This window comes from Cinclus cinclus, chromosome 1 (genome assembly GCF_963662255.1).
Source record: "Cinclus cinclus chromosome 1, bCinCin1.1, whole genome shotgun sequence".
Classification (NCBI taxonomy): domain Eukaryota; kingdom Metazoa; phylum Chordata; class Aves; order Passeriformes; family Cinclidae; genus Cinclus; species Cinclus cinclus.
In genome coordinates, this window is record NC_085046.1 from 151,498,770 (window position 1) to 151,518,954 (window position 20,185).

The following is a 20,185-nucleotide window of genomic DNA, read 5'->3' on the forward strand; positions in this document are numbered from 1 at the left end:
GGGGACACGGCCAGGGCTGGATTTGGGATGCTCCGGGGGCTTTTCCAACCTCGGCAATTCCATGATTCTCTTCCCATGGACCCGACATATTTTTCCCAGGAATCCTCTTCCCACATTCCCAGCCCCCACTTGGTGCCGGAGGCTTTGGACAATCCATGGGAATCACTCAGGATCTGGGGCTTAGGGAATCCCATGGGAATCACTCGGGATCTTCAGGGAATCCTGATCCCGGGGCTTATCCCGGTTCTCACCTGGCTCTGACTCTTATCCTGGTTTTCTCCCAGTCCCATCCCAGTCCTGTTCCCTGATCCCAATCCCAGTTCTGTTCCCGATCCCATCCCAGTTCTGTTCCCGATCCCATCCCAGTTCTGTTCCCGATCCCTGATCCCAATCCCAGTTCTGTTCCCGATCCCATCCCAGTTCTGTTCCCGATCCCAATCCCAGTTCTGTTCCCTGATCCCAATCCCAGTTCTGTTCCCTGATCCCAATCCCAGTTCTGTTCCCGATCCCATCCCAGTTCTGTTCCCGATCCCATCCCAGTTCTGTTCCCAATCCCATCCCAGTTCTGTTCCTTGATCCCAATCCCAGTTCTGTTCCCTGATCCCAATCCCAGTTCTGTTCCCGATCCCATCCCAGTTCTGTTCCCTGATCCCAATCCCAGTTCTGTTCCCGATCCCATCCCAGTTCTGTTCCCAATCCCAATCCCAATCCCAGTTCTGTTCCCAATCCCAATCCCAGTTCTGTTCCCTGATCCCAATCCCAGTTCTGTTCCCGATCCCATCCCAGTTCTGTTCCCGATCCCATCCCAGTTCTGTTCCTTGATCCCAATCCCAGTTCTGTTCCCTGATCCCAATCCCAGTTCTGTTCCCGATCCCATCCCAGTTCTGTTCCCAATCCCAATCCCAATCCCAGTTCTGTTCCCAATCCCAATCCCAGTTCTGTTCCCTGATCCCAATCCCAGTTCTGTTCCCGATCCCATCCCAGTTCTGTTCCCAATCCCATCCCAGTTCTGTTCCTTGATCCCAATCCCAGTTCTGTTCCCTGATCCCAATCCCAGTTCTGTTCCCGATCCCATCCCAGTTCTGTTCCCTGATCCCAATCCCAGTTCTGTTCCCGATCCCATCCCAGTTCTGTTCCCAATCCCAATCCCAATCCCAGTTCTGTTCCCAATCCCATCCCTGTTTCTCTCTTGATCCCAGAGCTCATCCCAGTTTTTTCCTTTGATCCCAGATCCCATCCCAGTTTTCCTCCCCCACCTGCTGCCCCACATTCCAGCCCTTTCCCTGCCCTCGGGATGCGGATTTGGGAACATCCCATTTTCCCGGGGTAATTTGGAAAATCCCATTTCCCAGGACCCAGCAGGAGGGACTCTGGGAATTGCTGGGATTCATTTCCGCAGGTTTTCCCAAATTCCTGCTTTTTACCTGGTCCTTCTGGCACAGGGAATGGCAGCGCTGGCCTGGGAATAACCTGCGGGAAAGGGAATGGGAAAAGGGGGAAGAGAACGGGAAAAGGGAAGAGGGGAAAGGGAAAAGGAATGGGAATGGGGAAAGGGGAAGAGAAACAGGAAAGGGAAAAGGAAAAGGAAAGAATTCCCTCAAGGGTCATGACCCGCATTCCCAATTAACGACGCAAAATCCAGATTTAATTAATTCCCGCATCAACAACATGAAATTCCAGCATGTGATTGATAATTCCCAAAAAATGCAGCCCCCCACCCCACGCTCCGGGATCAGTGCTGGGAAATCAATTCCGGAATCAGTTCCAGGAAATCAGTTCTGGGATCAATTCCCGGGAAATCAGTTCTGGGATCAGTTCCCGGAAATCGGTGCCGGGAAATCAGTTCTGGGATCAGTTCCGGGATCAGTTCTGGGAAATCAGTTCTGGGATCAGTTCCGGGAAATCAGTTCCGGGAAATCAGTTCTGGGATCAGTTCCGGGATCAGTTCTGGGAAATCAGTTCTGGGATCAATTCTGGGAAATCGGTTCTGGGATCAGTTCCGGGATCAGTTCCGGGATCAGTTCCGGGAAATCAGTTCTGGGATCAATTCTGGGAAATCAGTTCTGGGATCAATTCTGGGAAATCGGTTCTGGGATCAGTTCCGGGATCAGTTCTGGGATCAGTTCCGGGATCAGTTCCGGGAAATCAGTTCTGGGATCAATTCTGGGAAATCAGTTCTGGGATCAGTTCCGGGATCAGTTCTGGGACCAGTTCCAGGATCAGTTCCGGGAAATCAGTTCCGGGAAATCAGTTCCGGGATCAGTTCCAGGGTCAGCTGTGGGATCATTTCCAGGATAATTTCCAGGATGAGTTCCATGAGCGGTTCTGGGATCCAGGATCATTCCAGGGATCGTTTCGGGGTTCTGTTCCAGGACCAGTTCCGGGATCGGTCCTGGGATCACTTCTGGGATCAGTTCTGGGAAATCAGTTCCGGAATCAGTTCCGCGATAGTTTCCGAGATCAGTTCTGGGATCAATCCCGAGATCGTTTCCGGGATCATTTCTGGGATCAAGTGGCTCCAAACAGGAAGTGGATTCGGGAAGTGGCTCTGGGAGAGACAAATATTCCATGAGCAGATCTCAGGGCAGGGATTTCCAGGAATTCCCGAGGATTCCCGGAGCGGATCCCGGAGATCCGAGCGTTCCATGAGGGGCAGGAATTCCTGAGAGTTCCCGGAGCGGATCTGGGAGATCAGAGTATTCCGTGATCCCGAATTCCCTGGGGTTCTCTGGATGCATTCCACGGATATCCTGGAATTCCGGCACATCCTCTGTGTCCCGTGAGAGCCGCTGGAATGACGGTGCCGCTCTTCCCTGTGCTGGATGGGATTCCCGGCTGCAATTCCCGGCGGCAATTCCCAGTTGGAATTCCCGGCTGCAATTCCCGGCGGCAATTCCCAGTTGGAATTCCCAGCTGCAATTCCTGGCTGCAATTCCCAGTTGGAATTCCCAGCTGCAATTCCCGGCTGCAATTCCCAGCTGCAATTCCCGGTGGCAATTCCCAGTTGGAATTCCCAGCTGCAATTCCCGGCAGCAATTCCCAGCTGCAATTCCCGGCTGCAGTTCCCAGTTGGAATTCCCAGCTGCAATTCCCAGCTGCAATTCTTGGTGGCAATTCCCAGTTGGAATTCCCGGCTGCAATTCCTGGCTGCAATTCCCAGTTGAAATTTCCGGCTGCAATTCCCGGCGGCAATTCCCAGTTGGAATTCCCAGCTGCAATTCCCGGCTGCAATTCCCAGTTGGAATTCCCAGCTGCAATTCCCAGCTGCAATTCCTGGCTGCAGTTCCCAGTTGGAATTCCCGTCTGCAATTCCCAGTTGGAATTCCCAGCTGCAATTCCCAGCTGCAATTCCTGGCTGCAATTCCCAGTTGGAATTCCCGGCTGCAATTCCCGGCGGCAATTCCCAGTTGGAATTCCCAGCTGCAATTCCCGGCTGCAATTCCCAGTTGGAATTCCCAGCTGCAATTCCCGTCTGCAATTCCCAGTTGGAATTCCCAGCTGCAATTCCCAGCTGCAATTCCTGGCTGCAATTCCCAGTTGGAATTCCCGGCTGCAATTCCCGGCTGCAATTCCCAGTTGGAATTCCCGGCTGCAATTCCCGGCTGCAGTTCCCAGTTGGAATTCCTGGCTGCAATTCCCAGCTGCAATTCCCAGTTGGAATTCCCGGCTGCAATTCCGGCCTAGCTCCGGAGCTGTCCCGACTTCCTGTCCCGGTCTTTGCTCTGCGGGAGGGAAAGAAAATCGGATTGGAACTGGAACTGGAACTGGAACTGGAACTGGAACTGGAACTGGAATTGGAACTGGAACTGCAACTGGAACTGGAATTGGAATTGGAACTGGAATTGGAACTGGAACTGGAACTGGAACTGGAACTGGAACTGGAACTGGAATTGGAACTGGAACTGGAACTGGAACTGGAACTGGAACTGGAACTGGAACTGGAATTGGAACTGGAACTGGAACTGGAACTGGAACTGGAACTGGAATTGGAACTGGAACTGGACTGGAACTGGAACTGGAATTGGAACTGGAATTGGAATTGGAATTGGAACTGGAACTGGAACTGGAATTGGAACTGGAATTGGAACTGGAATTGGAACTGGAACTGGAATTGGAACTGGAACTGCAACTGGAACTGGAATTGGAACTGGAATTGGAACTGGAACTGGAACTGGAACTGGAATTGGAACTGGAACTGGAACTGGAACTGGAACTGGAACTGGAACTGGAACTGGAATTGGAACTGGAACTGGAACTGGAACTGGAATTGGAACTGGAACTGGAATTGGAACTGGAACTGGAACTGGAACTGGAATTGGAACTGGAATTGGAACTGGAACTGGAACTGGAACTGGAATTGGAACTGGAACTGGAACTGGAAATGGAACTGGAACTGGAATTGGAATTGGAACTGGAACTGGAACTGGAACTGGAATTGGAACTGGAACTGGAACTGGAACTGGAACTGGAACTGGAATTGGAACTGGAACTGGAACTGGAACTGGAACTGGAACTGGAACTGGAATTGGAACTGGAACTGGACTGGAACTGGAACTGGAATTGGAACTGGAATTGGAATTGGAATTGGAACTGGAACTGGAATTGGAACTGGAATTGGAACTGGAACTGGAACTGGAACTGGAATTGGAACTGGAATTGGAACTGGAACTGGAACTGGAACTGGAATTGGAACTGGAACTGGAACTGGAATTGGAACTGGAACTGGAACTGGAACTGGAATTGGAACTGGAATTGGAATTGGAATTGGAACTGGAACTGGAACTGGAATTGGAACTGGAATTGGAACTGGAACTGGAACTGGAACTGGAATTGGAACTGGAACTGGAACTGGAACTGGAACTGGAATTGGAATTGGAACTGGAACTGGAACTGGAACTGGAATTGGAACTGGAATTGGAACTGGAACTGGAACTGGAACTGGAATTGGAACTGGAACTGGAACTGGAACTGGAACTGGAATTAGAAATGGAACTGGAATTGGAACTGGAACTGGAACTGGAACTGGAACTGGAATTGGAACTGGAACTGGAACTGGAACTGGAACTGGAACTGGAACTGGAATTAGAAATGGAACTGGAATTGGAACTGGAACTGGAACTGGAACTGGAACTGGAACTGGAACTGGAACTGGAATGGGAATTGCGAGGGAATGCTGCGGGATCCCACTCCCAGTATAACCAGTACCACTCCAGTATGACCAGTACCACTCCAGTATAACCAGTACCACTCCCAGTATGACCAGTACCACTCCCAGTATAACCAGTACCACTCCAGTATGACCAGTACCACTCCAGTATGACCAGTACCACTCCCAGTATAACCAGTACCATTCCCAGTGTGACCAGTACCACTCCCAGTATAACCAGTACCACTCCCAGTATAACCAGTACCACTCCCAGTATAACCAGTACCACTCCCAGTATGACCAGTACCACTCCAGTATGACCAGTATCACTCCCAGTATAACCAGTACCATTCCCAGTGTGACCGGTACCACTCCCAGTATAACCAGTACCACTCCCAGTATAACCAGTATCACTCCCAGTATAACCAGTACCATTCCCAGTGTGACCAGTACCACTCCCAGTATAACCAGTACCACTCCCAGTATAACCAGTACCACTCCCAGTATGACCAGTACCATTCCCAGTATGACCAGTACCATTCCCAGTATAACCAGTATCACTCCCAGTATAACCAGTACCACTCCCAGTATAACCAGTACCACTCCAGTATAACCAGTACCACTCCCAGTATAACCAGTACCACTCCAGTATGACCAGTACCATTCCCAGTATAACCAGTACCACTCCCAGTATAACCAGTACCACTCCCAGTATGACCAGTACCACTCCCAGTATAACCAGTACCACTCCAGTATAACCAGTACCACTCCCAGTATAACCAGTACCACTCCAGTATGACCAGTACCATTCCCAGTATAACCAGTATCACTCCCAGTATAACCAGTACCATTCCCAGTATGACCAGTACCATTCCCAGTATAACCAGTACCACTCCCAGTATAACCAGTACCACTCCCAGTATGACCAGTACCACTCCCAGTATGACCAGTACCACTCCAGTATGACCAGTACCACTCCCAGTATGACCAGTACCATTCCCAGTATAACCAGTACCACTCCCAGTATAACCAGTACCACTCCCAGTATGACCAGTACCACTCCCAGTATGACCAGTATCATTCCCAGTATAACCAGTACCACTCCAGTATAACCAGTACCACTCCCAGTATAACCAGTACCACTCCCAGTATAACCAGTACCACTCCAGTATGACCAGTACCACTCCCAGTATAACCAGTACCACTCCCAGTATGACCAGTACCACTCCAGTATAACCAGTACCACTCCCAGTATAACCAGTACCATTCCCAGTATAACCAGTACCACTCCCAGTATAACCAGTACCACTCCCAGTATGACCAGTACCACTCCCAGTATGACCAGTATCACTCCCAGTATAACCAGTACCACTCCAGTATGACCAGTACCACTCCCAGTATAACCAGTACCACTCCCAGTATAACCAGTACCACTCCCAGTATGACCAGTGCCTTTCCTCATTCCCATCCACATTTTTTTAGTATCGAATTCCATTACAAACCTGTTGTAATTCCCATTCCTGTTTTTTTGGGGATCCCGTTCCGACTCCCATCCTCTTCCATTCCCTCTCCTAATTCCCATCCCCGTTTTTTTGGGATCCCATTCCCTCTCCCCATCCCCGTTTTTTTGGGATCCCATTCCCTCTCCCCATCCCCGTTTTTTTGGGATCCCATTCCCAATCTCGTCCCCATCCCCATTTTTTGGGATCCCATTCCCTCTCCTGTCCCCATCCCCGTTTTTTCGGGATCCCGACCCCGTCCCCGTCTTTTTGGGATCCCATTCCCTCTCCCGTCCCCATCCCCGTTTTTTTGGGATCCCATTCCCTCTCCCCATCCCCGTTTTTTTGGGATCCCATTCCCTCTCCCGTCCCCATCCCCGTTTTTTTTGGGATCCCATTCCCTCTCCCGTCCCCATCCCCGTTTTTTCGGGATCCCGTCCCCATCCCCATTTTTTTGGGATCCCATTCCCTCTCCCCTCCCCATCCCCGTTTTTTTGGGATCCCATTCCCTCTCCCGTCCCCATCCCCGTTTTTTTGGGTTCCCATTCCCTCTCCCGTCCCCATCCCCGTTTTTTCGGGATCCCGTCCCCATCCCCATTTTTTTGGGATCCCATTCCCTCTCCCGTCCCCATCCCCGTTTTTTTCGGGATCCCGTCCCCATCCCCGTTTTTTTGGCATCCCATTCCCTCTCCCCTCCCCATCCCCGTTTTTTTGGGATCCCATTCCCTCTCCCGTCCCCATCCCCGTTTTTTTGGGATCCCATTCCCTCTCCCGTCCCCATCCCCGTTTTTTCGGGATCCCGTCCCCATCCCCGTTTTTTCGGGATCCCGTCCCCATCCCCGTTTTTTTGGGATCCCATTCCCTCTCCCGTCCCCATCCCCGTTTTTTCGGGATCCCGTCCCCATCCCCGTTTTTTTGGGATCCCATTCCCTCTCCCGTCCCCATCCCAGGCCTCTCTCCCGTTTTCCATCCCCGCACGTGCGGCTCCGGCTCTCCCTTTGTTCCCGAGGGTGGGAAGGGGAGGGAAAAGGGGGAATTCTGCTCCGATTTCCCAGATGTTCAATCCCCGGGAGCTCGGGGCCGTCTGGAGCGGAAACGGGGATTGGGAAAATCCCAGCGAGCTTTTCCCTCTCACCTCGCAGCTGAAATTCGGGATCGTGGCCAACCCTAGATCCCGGGATTGGGGAGGGGGGGGGGGGGGGGAAGGGGAAAATCGGGAATGGCTCAGGGAAGTTCCCGGCTTTGGGAATCTCGTGGAATTCCTGCTGCCTGTGCTTGAATCTGGGATTTTTCCAGGAAAAACCTGGATGTGGGAAGAGGGGAGAAGCTGGGAATGGCTCAGGGAAGTTCCCGGCTTTGGGAATCTCGTGGAATTCCTGCTGCCTGAATCTGGGATTTTTCCAGGGAAAATTTGGAGTGGGGGTGATCCTGCCCTGAGGAAAACCAAGAAAAATTTGGCTCAGGGAGGTTCCTGGATTTGGGAATCTCGTGGAATTCCTTTGCTTAAATCTGTGATTTTTTCCAGGAAAAATGTGGACTGGGGGTGAATCCCTGAAGGGGGAAAATCGGGAATGGCTCAGGGAAGTTCCCGGCTTTGGGAATCTCGTGGAATTCCTGCTGCCTGTGCTTAAATCTGGGATTTTTCCAGGAAAAACCTGGACGTGTGAAGGGGGGAAAAGCGGGAATGGTTCAGGGAATTTCCTGGCTCTGAGTGATTTGGGAACCTTGTGGAATTTCTGTGCTTAAATCTTGGACTTTGCCATGAAAAACCTGGATTGGGTGTGATCCTGCCCTGGGGAAAAGCGGGAATGGCTCAGGGAAGTTCCCGGCTTTGGGAATCTCGTGGAATTCCTGCTGCCTGTGCTTAATCTTTCCCAAATCCCCTCCTGGATCCCAAATCCCCTCCTGGATCCCAAATCCCCTCCTGGATCCCAAATCCCCTCTTCCATCCCCTCCTTCCCCACGGACAGGGCCGGGATCCCGAGGATCCCAAGGATCTGGGGATAATTCCCACTTTTCCCATTTTCCGTAATCCCAGGAAAACCTCTCTGGACCCCGCAGATCTGAAATTCCATCCTGGAATTCTCTTGGCACTTTTTGGGATCTGGGAGTCCCCAAATCCCAGAATTCCTGCCTTGGATTGGGAATTTTTGGGATCTGGACTGGAATCCTGAGGAATTCCTGCCACTATTCCAGAGTGTCTCCAGCTCTGATCCCAAATGATCCCAAATAATTATTCAGGATCTTTGGGATGGGAAGAGGATCTGAGGGAGGATTTTTTGGGATTTTTGGGATGGGAAGAGGATTTTAGGCATGTTTGGGGCAGGAGGAGAAATTTTGGGATTTTTAGGATTTCTGGGATTTTTGGGATCTTTGGGATGAGAAGAGGATTTTAGGGGTCTTTGGAGGAGGATTTTTGGGGATTTCTGGGGATTTTTTGGGATGGGAAGAGGATTTGGGATTGGGGCTGGATCTCATTTCCAGCCTTGTCCAGCAGCATCGGGATCGAAGAGCAGGATTGGATCCCAAAAAACCCACGGGAATGCATCCCAAAAAATCCCAGCACAGCTCGGGACCGGCGGCTCCGGCCCCGAATCCATCCCTAATTCTGGTTCTGATTCCAGCCCCAATTCCAGTTCGAATTCCAATTCTAATTCCAATTCTAATTCCAGTTCTAATTCTGTTAATTCCCCCAATTCCAGTTCTAATTCCAGTCCCAATTCCATCCCCAGTTCCAGCCCCAATTCCAGTTCTAATTCCAGTTCTAATTCCAGTTCTAATTCTGTTAATTTCCCCAATTCCTGTTCTAATTCCAGTTCTAATTCCATCCCAAATTCCAATTCCAATTCCAGCCCTAATTCAAATTCTAATTCAAATTCTAATTCCAACTCTAATTCCAGTTCTAATTCCATCCCCAGTTCCAGCTCCAATTCCAGCCCCAATTCCAGTTCTAATTCCAGTTCTAATTCTGTTAATTTCCCCAATTCCTGTTCTAATTCCAGTTCTAATTCCATCCCAAATTCCAATTCCAATTCCAGCCCTAATTCAAATTCTAATTCCAACTCTAATTCCAGTTCTAATTCCATCCCCAATTCCAGTTCCAATTCCAGCCCCAATTCCAGTTCTAATTCCAGTTCTAATTCTGTTAATTTCCCCAATTCCAGTTCTAATTCCATCCCCAATTCCATCCCCAGTTCCAGCCCCAATTCCAGTTCTAATTCCAGTTCTAATTCTGTTAATTTCCCCAATTCCTGTTCTAATTCCAGTTCTAATTCCAGCCCTAATTCAAATTCTAATTCAAATTCTAATTCCAACTCTAATTCCAGTTCTAATTCCAGCCCCCATTCCAGCCCCAATTCCAGCCCCAGTTCCAGCCCCAATTCCAGCCCCAGTTCCAGTTCCAATTCCAGCCCCAATTCCAGCCCCAATTCCAGCCCCAATTCCAGCCCCAATTCCAGTTCCAATTCCAGCCCGAGTTCCAATTCCAGCCCCAATTCCAGCCCCAATTCCAGCCCCAATTCCAGCCCCAATTCCAGTTCCAATTCCAGCCCCAATTCCAGCCCCAGTTCCAGTTCCAATTCCAGCCCCAATTCCAGCCCCAATTCCAGCCCCAATTCCAGCCCCAATTCCAGCCCCAATTCCAGCCCCAATTCCAGTTCCAATTCCAGCCCCAGTTCCAGTTCCAGTTCCAGCCCCAATTCCAGTTCCAATTCCAGCCCCAATTCCAGCCCCAGTTCCAGCCCGTTCCAGCCCCAATTCCAGTTCCAATTCCAGCCCCAATTCCAGCCCCAATTCCAGCCCCAATTCCAGCCCCAATTCCAGCCCCAATTCCAGTGCCAAATTCCAGCTGTGATTGGATTTTATAGGAATCGATTCAATATTAAGGATGGGAATTATGGGGATTGATGGAAAACCATGGATAGGAATTTATTGGGATTGATTGGAAATCGACACTGGGAATTTATGGGAGTTGTGAAATTCAGGATGGGGATTGACTGGGATTTATGGGAAGTTAGGGATGGGAATTACTGGGATTGATGGGAAATTAAGGATGGGGATTTGTAGGAATTGATCCCAAATTAAGGATGGGAATTATTGGGAGCGGTGGAAAAATGAAGGATGGGAATTTATCGGGATTGATCCTACACTGGAAGAGGAAATCCCAAAATCCAGGGAGTTGGGGCCAGGGGCACTGGGGAGACTGGGATTGGGAACTGGGAGTGCTGGGATTGGGACACTGGGAGTAGTGGGAGCTCTGGGAACTGGGAGTACTGGGATTGGGGAACTGGGAGCGCTGGGATTGGGGCGCTGGAAGCACTGGGATCTGGGAACGCTGGGATTGGAGACTGGGAGCGCTGGGAGCTCTGGGAACTGGGAGTACTGGGATTGGGGAACTGGGAGCGCTGGGAGCTCTGGGACACTGGGAGTGCTGGGATTGGGAACTGGGAGCAGTGGGAGCTCTGGGAACTGGGAGCGCTGGGATTGGGAACTGGGAGCGCTGGGAGCTCTGGGACACTGGGAGTGCTGGGATTGGGAACTGGGAGCAGTGGGAGCTCTGGGAACTGGGAGCGCTGGGATTGGGAACTGGGAGCGCTGGGAGCTCTGGGACACTGGGAGTGCTGGGATTGGGAACTGGGAGCAGTGGGAGCTCTGGGAACTGGGAGCGCTGGGATTGGGGAACTGAGATCCCCAGTACAGAGTTACTGGGAGTTACTGGGAGCACTGGGATTTCCCATCCCCCATCCTGTTCCTGGCTCCTTTCCCGGGACCTTTGGGAAGCGGCTCCAGAGAGGATTCCCCGTGGAATTCCCATGGAATTCTCCTGGATTTCCCATGGAATTCCCATGGAATTCCTACGGATTTTCCGCAGATTTTGGAGCCGGCTCCAGCGGGCTCTGCTTCCCTTGGAATTCCCTGAGCATTCCTTCGGAATTCCCTTGGAATTCCTTTGACATTCCCTGAGCATTCCCTTGGAATTCCCTTGGAATTCCTGATCATCCCAGTGAACCCTGGGATGGACAAACACCAGGATAAACCTGGGAATAACTGGGATAAACCTGGGAATAACTGGGATAAACGTGGGAATGGCTGGGATAAACCTGGGAATAATTGGGGTAAACCCGGGAATAATTGGGATAAACCCGGGAATGGCTGGGATAACACTGGGAATTGCCGTATTTTTGGGAAGCCCCACAGGGGAGCTCCCCATTCCCAGTGCGGATCCCAAATCCCAGTCCCCATCCCCTTTATCTCCTTGGGATTCCCGAATTCCTGGCACACAATTCCCGACATCCCCACGGGACTCATTCCTGAATTCCTGGCACACAACTCCTGAAATCCCACTGCCCCTCGGAGCAGACAAACTCCGGGATAAACCCGGGAATGTCTGGGATAAATGCGGGAATTGCCGGATTTTTGGGAAGCCCCACAGGGGATCTCATCACTCCCAGCCCTAATCCAGAATTCCATTCCCAAATCCCAATCTCTGTTCCCCTTTATCCCCATGGGATTCACTCCCAAATCCCAGTCCCCATTCCCTTCATCCCCACGACATTCCCGGTATCCCAATCCCCATTCCCGCTATCCCAGTCCCTGTTCCCAAATCCCGGTATCCCAATCCCTTCACTCCCATGACATTCCCACAATCCCAGTCCCCATTCCCGCTATCCCAAATCCCCATTCCCACTATCCCAGTCCCCATTCCCTCTATCCCAGACCCCATTCCCGCTATCCCAGTCCCCATTCCCTTCACTCCCACGACATTCCCGCTATCCCGGTCCCCATTCCCGGTATCCCGGTCCCCATTCCCTCTATCCCGGTCCCCATTCCCGTTATCCCGGTCCCCATTCCCTCTATCCCAGTCCCCATTCCCTCTATCCCGGTCCTCATTCCCGCTATCCCGGTCCCCATTCCCTCTATTCCAGTCCCCATTCCCGCTATCCCGGTCCCCATTCCCGCTATCCCAGTCCCCATTCCCGCTATCCCGGTCCCCATTCCCTCTATTCCAGTCCCCATTCCCGCTATCCCGGTCCCCATTCCCGCTATCCCGGTCCTCATTCCCGCTATCCCGGTCCCCATTCCTTCTATCCCGGTCCCCATTCCCTCTATTCCAGTCCCCATTCCCGCTATCCCGGTCCCCATTCCCGCTATCCCAGTCCCCATTCCCGCTATCCCGGTCCCCATTCCCTCTATTCCAGTCCCCATTCCCGCTATCCCGGTCCCCATTCCCGCTATCCCGGTCCTCATTCCCGCTATCCCGGTCCCCATTCCTTCTATCCCGGTCCCCATTCCCTCTATCCCAGTCCCCATTCCCGCTATCCCAGTCCCCATTCCTTCTATCCCGGTCCCCATTCCCTCTATCCCGGTCCCCATTCCCGCTATCCCAGTCCCCATTCCCGCTATCCCGGTCCCCATTTCCGCTATCCCGGTCCCCATTCCCGCTATCCCGGTCCCCATTCCCGCTATCCCGGTCCTCATTCCCGCTATCCCGGTCCCCATTTCCGCTATCCCAGTCCCCATTCCCTCTATCCCGGTCCCCATTCCCTCTATCCCGGTCCCCATTCCCTCTATCCCGGTCCCCATTCCCTCTATCCCGGGATCCCCCATTCCCTCTATCCCGGTCCCCATTCCCTCTATCCCGGTATTCCAGACTCACCATCCTCCTCTGGTTGCTGAGGCAGAAGGTGCAGATCTGCCGGGGCTGGGCACCCTGGGATCCCCCATTCCCTCTATCCCGGTCCCCATTCCCTCTATCCCGGTCCCCATTCCCTCTATCCCGGTCCCCATTCCCGCTATCCCGGTATTCCAGACTCACCATCCTCCTCTGGTTGCTGAGGCAGAAGGTGCAGATCTGCCGGGGCTGGGCACCCCGGGATCCCCCATTCCCTCTATCCCGGTCCCCATTCCCGCTATCCCAGTCCCCATTCCCTCTATCCCGGTCCCCATTCCCTCTATCCCGGTCCCCATTCCCTCTATCCCGGTCCCCATTCCCTCTATCCCGGTCCCCATTCCCTCTATCCCAGTCCCCATTCCCTCTATCCCGGTCCCCATTCCCTCTATCCCGGTCCCCATTCCCTCTATCCCGGTCCCCATTCCCTCTATCCCGGTCCCCATTCCCGCTATCCCGGTCCCCATTCCCTCTATCCCGGTATTCCAGACTCACCATCCTCCTCTGGTTGCTGAGGCAGAAGGTGCAGATCTGCCGGGGCTGGGCACCCCGGGATCCCCCATTCCCTCTATCCCAGTCCCCATTCCCTCTATCCCGGTCCCCATTCCCTCTATCCCGGTCCCCATTCCCGCTATCCCGGTCCCCATTCCCGCTATCCCGGTCCCCATTCCCGCTATCCCGGTATTCCAGACTCACCATCCTCCTCTGGTTGCTGAGGCAGAAGGTGCAGATCTGCCGGGGCTGGGCACCCCGGGATCCCCCATTCCCTCTATCCCGGTCCCCATTCCCTCTATCCCGGTCCCCATTCCCTCTATCCCAGTCCCCATTCCCTCTATCCCAGTCCCCATTCCCTCTATCCCGGTATTCCAGACTCACCATCCTCCTCTGGTTGCTGAGGCAGAAGGTGCAGATCTGCCGGGGCTGGGCACCCCGGGATCCCCCATTCCCTCTATCCCGGTCCCCATTCCCTCTATCCCAGTCCCCATTCCCTCTATCCCGGTCCCCATTCCCTCTATCCCGGTCCCCATTCCCTCTATCCCGGTCCCCATTCCTTCTATCCCGGTCCCCATTCCCTCTATCCCGGTCCCCATTCCCTCTATCCCGGTCCCCATTCCCTCTATCCCGGTCCCCATTCCCTCTATCCCGGTATTCCAGACTCACCATCCTCCTCTGGTTGCTGAGGCAGAAGGTGCAGATCTGCCGGGGCTGGGCACCCCGGGATCCCCCATTCCCTCTATCCCGGTCCCCATTCCCTCTATCCCGGTCCCCATTCCCTCTATCCCGGGATCCCCCATTCCCTCTATCCCGGTCCCCATTCCTTCTATCCCGGTCCCCATTCCCGCTATCCCAGTCCCCATTCCCTCTATCCCGGTCCCCATTCCCTCTATCCCGGTCCCCATTCCCTCTATCCCGGTCCCCATTCCCTCTATCCCAGTCCCCATTCCCTCTATCCCAGTCCCCATTCCCGCTATCCCAGTCCCCATTCCCGCTATCCCAGTCCCCATTCCCTCTATCCCGGTCCCCATTCCCTCTATCCCGGTCCCCATTCCCTCTATCCCAGTCCCCATTCCCTCTATCCCAGTCCCCATTCCCTCTATCCCGGTATTCCAGACTCACCATCCTCCTCTGGTTGCTGAGGCAGAAGGTGCAGATCTGCCGGGGCTGGGCACCCCGGGATCCCCCATTCCCTCTATCCCAGTCCCCATTCCCTCTATCCCGGTCCCCATTCCCTCTATCCCGGTCCCCATTCCCTCTATCCCGGTATTCCAGACTCACCATCCTCCTCTGGTTGCTGAGGCAGAAGGTGCAGATCTGCCGGGGCTGCCCGCTCTCTCCTCCCTCTCTCCCTCCGGGAGACGCGGCTCCCCCGGGATAAAACCCCGCTCCCGCCGCCGCTCCCGGCGCGGCTCCGTGGCACGGCTGCCCGTTCCCGCTGGATTCTCCCAGCAGGAGAACGTTCCCCAGGTGCGAGATGTAGCTGGAGGCGAGGCGCAGGGTCTCGATTTTGGAGAGTTTCCTGTCGGCCGGCTCGGTGGGAATCAGCGTCCGGAGCGCCGTGAACGCCGTGTTCACCGAGTTGGTTCGGTCCCGCTCCCGGGCGTTCGCCGTGTGCCTCTGCCGCGGCTCCCGGGACATCCTCCCGCGGCTCTTCCCGCTCCGTCTCTTCCCGCTTTTCATCCCGAACCCCGTCCCGTCCATGTGGAACGGTTTCTCCTCCGAGCCCGAGCTCTCGCTGTTCTCCTCGTCCTCGGACAAGGCGCTGATCTCCGGGTACAAAAAACGCCCCGGGGCTGAGCGCAGCATGGCGAAGGACATGATGGGAGGGGTAAAAAAAAAAAAAACAAAACAAAACAAAAAAAAAAAAACAAAACCAAACCAAAACAAAAAGCCAAGACCAAAAAAAAAAAAAAAAGAAAAAAGAAAAAAGTAAAAAAAAAAAAAAAAAGTGGGAATTGCCGCTGGAAAAAAAAAAAAAAAAAAAACGGGACGATCAGCTCCTGCCGCTCATGGCGCTGCCGCTCTTAGGAGGGGTTTTAGCCCGCTCCTTGTTATCCCGGTTTTTTTGTTAGGGAAAGGCGGGGGTGGGTTTATCCCGATTTTTTTTTTTTTTTTCCTTTAAGGGTTTGATGGCGGTGTTGGAGATTTGATCTCGGGTTTAGCTCTGGTTTGGTTTTGTTCGGTTGTTTGGTTTTTTTTTTTTTTTTTGTTTTGTTTTGTTTGTTGTTGTTGTTGTTGTTGGTTTTTTGTTTTTAATGGGGAAATGTGGGATTTGATCCCCGGTTTTGGGAGATTTAATCCCCGGTTTATTCCCGGTTTTCGGGCTCGCCGCCGCTCCCGGCGCACGTGCGCATCCTCCGGGAGCCGCGGGCTGGAATTGCGGGATTTTTATAGCGGCCGGGAATGGGGCGGGATCGGCTCCTCCTCCGGGCCCGGATTCCTTGGAAAAGGAGCCTTTGGAAAGGGGAGCCCCAGGCCCGGCCTACCTGAGCTCACCCTCTAGACCGGGCTTAACCCCTTCGCTTCTCCTTTCCCTCCCGACCCCATAAATTCCCTTTATCCCCATCCCAAAAAATCAGCGGAGCTGCCTCTGGGATCCCTCCGGAATTCCTTCCCCACTCGGGACTCGCCTCGTTCCCGAGGAACTCGCCGCTTCTTTCCCGGTTTTTCCCGCAAATTCCCTTTTCCCGATCCCGAAAATCAGCGGAGCCTCCTCTGGGATCCCTCTTGGGATCCCTCTGGAATTATCCCCTACGCCATTCCCGCTGGATCGCGTCCCGAGGATTCCCGGAGGATTTTCCATGCCGGGATGGCACCGCTGGAATTGTCCCTGTCCCCCTCCCTTCCCATTCCCGCTGCTCCCGGGCAGAGGATTTGGGAATTAACCCTTGAGGAGCTGGGATTTGCTGGAATTCAGGGGGAGCCAGGATGGAACTGGGGAATTCCGGAGGGTTTCAGGTGCCATTCCCTGTCCCGGGAATTCCGGAGGGTGTCAGGTGCCATAACCTGTCCCGTTCCATGGGGATATCCCGGGGCAGCCCTGGATTCTCTGGGAATTCTCTACCGGGCAGGAATTCCTTCCCAAAAAAATCCCATGAGACCATTCCCTGGGTCCTACATTCCCAAACCCTTCTCCAACTCTCCCACAAAAAACCTCCGGAAAAACCCCCGGGATTTTTCCTGCCCCATTCCCGAAGAATCCCCAGACTATAAAAACACCCCTAAAACTCTGGAAAACCGGGAATTCCCTCATCTCCTCTCCTTTACCCCACTCCACCAAACCTACGTGGGGTGGGGGGGGGGGGGACAAAAAAAAGAAAAAAAAAAAAAATTTCCACCGGGGGAGTGGAGGGGAGGAAAAAAAAAAAAAAACCAAACCCAAAAAAACAACCCCGGAATCGCTGTTTTTCCTGGATTTTTTTTTTTTTTTTTTCCCTGAGCTTTTCCACCCTCCCCTGCTTTTCCAGCGGCGCCTCCCAGGAGCTCCTCGCGGGAGGTTCATTCCCGACCGGAGCGCGGCACCTTCCGTGCGCTCCCGCACTTAATCCCTGTCTCGGCAGCTTCCGAAATCCAACCTCTGTCATCCCCTGGCCGGCCCTCTGGAAGCTCCCGGAGCCATCTGCTTTCGTTTAACACCGGGAACGATCCCGTTCCAACCCCGGCAGAATTCCCGGGGAAAGAAAAAAAAAAAAAAAAATTAAAAAAATTAAAAAAAAAAAAGGCAGCAAACACATCCTGGAGAAAATCCCGGTCCAGGAGAGGATTAAATAAAATAAAATAAAATAAAATAAAATAAACGGGGGATGGATAAAGTGGGGAAAAGGAGGAGGTTTGGGAATGAGGTGGGGGTGAAGGGAGGACGGAAATCTGTGGGATGGTGGTTGGAATTATGGGATGGTGGCCAAAATGTGTGGGATCGCGGCCAGAATCCGTGGAGTTGGGAGTCGGGGGATACGGAGATGGTCGGGGGCACAGGGAGTCTCAAAGTCCCTGGAATTGCAGCCAGAATCCCTGGAATTGCAGCCAGAATCCCTGGAATTGCAGTCAGGGATGTGGAGATGGTCCTGGTCACAGTCTGGGGGCCCAGGGAGTCCCAAAATCTTTGGGATCGCGGCCAAAATCCATGGGATTGTGGCCAAAATCCCTGGAATTGCAGCCGGGGACACGGAGATGGTCGGGGGCACAGGGAATCTCAAAATCCCTGGAATTGCAGCCAGGATCCCTGGAATTGCAGTCAGGGATGTGGAGATGGTCCTGGTCACAGTCTGGGGGCCCAGGGAGTCCCAAAATCTTTGGGATCGCGGCCAAAATCCATGGGATTGTGGCCAAAATCCCTGGAATTGCAGCCGGGGACACGGAGATGGTCGGGGGCACAGGGAATCTCAAAATCCCTGGAATTGCAGCCAGGATCCCTGGAATTGCAGTCAGGGATGTGGAGATGGTCCTGGTCACAGTCTGGGGGCCCAGGGAGTCCCAAAATCTTTGGGATCGCGGCCAAAATCCATGGGATTGTGGCCAAAATCCCTGGAATTGCAGCCGGGGACACGGAGATGGTCATGGTTAGAATTTGGGGCACAGGGAATCTCAAAATCCTTGGAATTGCAGCCGAGGATGCGGAGATGGTCCTGGTCACAGTCTGGGGGCCCAGGGAGTCCCAAAATCTTTGGGATCGCGGCCAAAATCCATGGGATTGTGGCCAAAATCCCTGGAATTGCAGCCGGGGACACGGAGATGGTCGGGGGCGCAGGGAGTCTCAAAATCCCTGGAATTGCAGCCAGGATCCCTGGAATTGCAGCCAGGGATGTGGAGATGGTCCTGGTCACAGTCTGGGGGCCCAGGGAGTCCCAAAATCTTTGGGATCGCGGCCAAAATCTGTGGAATTGCAGCCAAGAGTGGGGGCACAGGGAATTCTGACTTTTCCCACCTTTGGATCTCTGGAATTCTGCCCCTTCCCACTTCTGGATTGGCCCCAGGGATCCACTGGAATTCCCTCAGCCTTTTCCCTGGAATTCCCTCACCCTCCAAGATTTCCCTGGAATTTCCTCACCCTTTTCTCCAGGGATTCCCTGGAATTCTGTCACCCTTTTTCACTTGGAATTCCCTGGAATTCCCTCACCCTTTTTCACTTGGAATTCCTGGGAATTCCCCTGACCCTTTTCCCGCTTTGTTTGTTTTTTTGTTTTTTTTTTTTTTGTTTTTTTTTTGTTTTTCCAGGACATCCGGAACACGGTGGGGAACATTCCCATGGAATGGTATCAGGATTTTCCACACGTGGGATACGACCTGGATGGGAAGAGGATCTACAAACCCCTGAGGAGCAAGGACGAGCTGGATCTGTTCCTGGAAAAGATGGAAAACCCGGAATACTGGTGAGGAATTCCTGGAAAAAACTTGGGGATAGCGGGAGCTGTCCCATGGGAAGGGGATAAGCCTGAAAATCCCAAAGGAAATTCCGCCATTTCGTGGATTTTGTGGAATTTCTGTGGGTTTGGAGTTGCCCAGATTCCCGGAATTCAGGGTTCTGGAGTTTTCCTGGCGTTTCCCAGGGGTGATCTGGGGTGCGAGGATTTGGAATTTGGCACGGAGCTTCCCTCCGGTCCGTCCTCAGCTGCATCCCGGGAATCCCTCAGAATCCTCATCCCAAAAATCCCTCTGCTTCCCTGTCCCATATCCTGATCCCTGGAATCCCTGTCCTCATCCCAAAAAATCCCTCAGAATCCCTGTCCCATAACCCCATTCCTGGAATCCCTGTCCTTATCCCAAAAATCCCTCTGCTTCCCTGTCCCCTATCCTGATCCCGGGAATCCCTCTGCATCCCAAAAAATCCCTCAGGATCCGTGTCCCGGAACTCCATCCCGGGAATCCCTGTGTCCGTTCCTGCCCTGATCCCAAAAATCCCCGTGTCCATCCTGGGAATTCTGTCCCGTATCCCGGGAATCCCTGTCTGCAGCCTGGGATTCCCTGCCCGTCCTGGGAATCCCTGTGTCCGTCCCTGTGTCCGTCTGTCCGTCCTTGTGTCCGTCTGTCCCCATGTCCGTCTGTCCATCCGTGTGCCCGTCTGTCCGTCCCCGTGTGTCCGTCTGTCCGTCCCCGTGTGCCCGTCTGTCCGTCCCTGTGTGTCCGTCTGTCCGTCCCCGTGTGCCCGTCTGTCCATCCCCGTGTGTCCGTCTGTCCGTCCCCGTGTGCCCGTCTGTCCATCCCCGTGTGTCCATCTGTCCTTCCCCGTGTGTCCGTCTGTCCATCCGTGTGCCCGTCTGTCCATCCCCGTGTGTCCGTCTGTCCGTCCCCGTGTGCCCGTCTGTCCATCCCCGTGTGTCCGTCTGTCCGTCCCCGTGTGCCCGTCTGTCCATCCCCGTGTGTCCGTCTGTCCTTCCC

General features: G+C 53.4%; 2 protein-coding genes across 2 annotated transcripts in view; one reads left to right on the forward strand and one right to left on the reverse strand.

Annotated features, from left to right (window-relative positions):
* BOP1 (BOP1 ribosomal biogenesis factor) overlaps positions 1–20,185 on the forward strand; it is an 80,837-nt gene that overhangs the window by 44,663 nt on the left and 15,989 nt on the right. The window contains exon 4 of the mRNA XM_062505048.1: positions 19,025–19,179. Coding sequence (XP_062361032.1) covers positions 19,025–19,179 — 155 coding nt within the window. The remainder of the gene's footprint in view (positions 1–19,024; positions 19,180–20,185) is intronic.
* SCX (scleraxis bHLH transcription factor) lies at positions 3,681–15,725 on the reverse strand. Its single transcript, XM_062505034.1, has 2 exons — positions 15,089–15,725; positions 3,681–3,722 (listed from the first exon to the last, which is right to left on the reverse strand). The coding sequence occupies exons 1-2, from the start codon at positions 15,626–15,628 to the stop codon at positions 3,681–3,683; spliced, it is 582 nt and encodes a 193-aa protein (XP_062361018.1). The 5' UTR covers positions 15,629–15,725.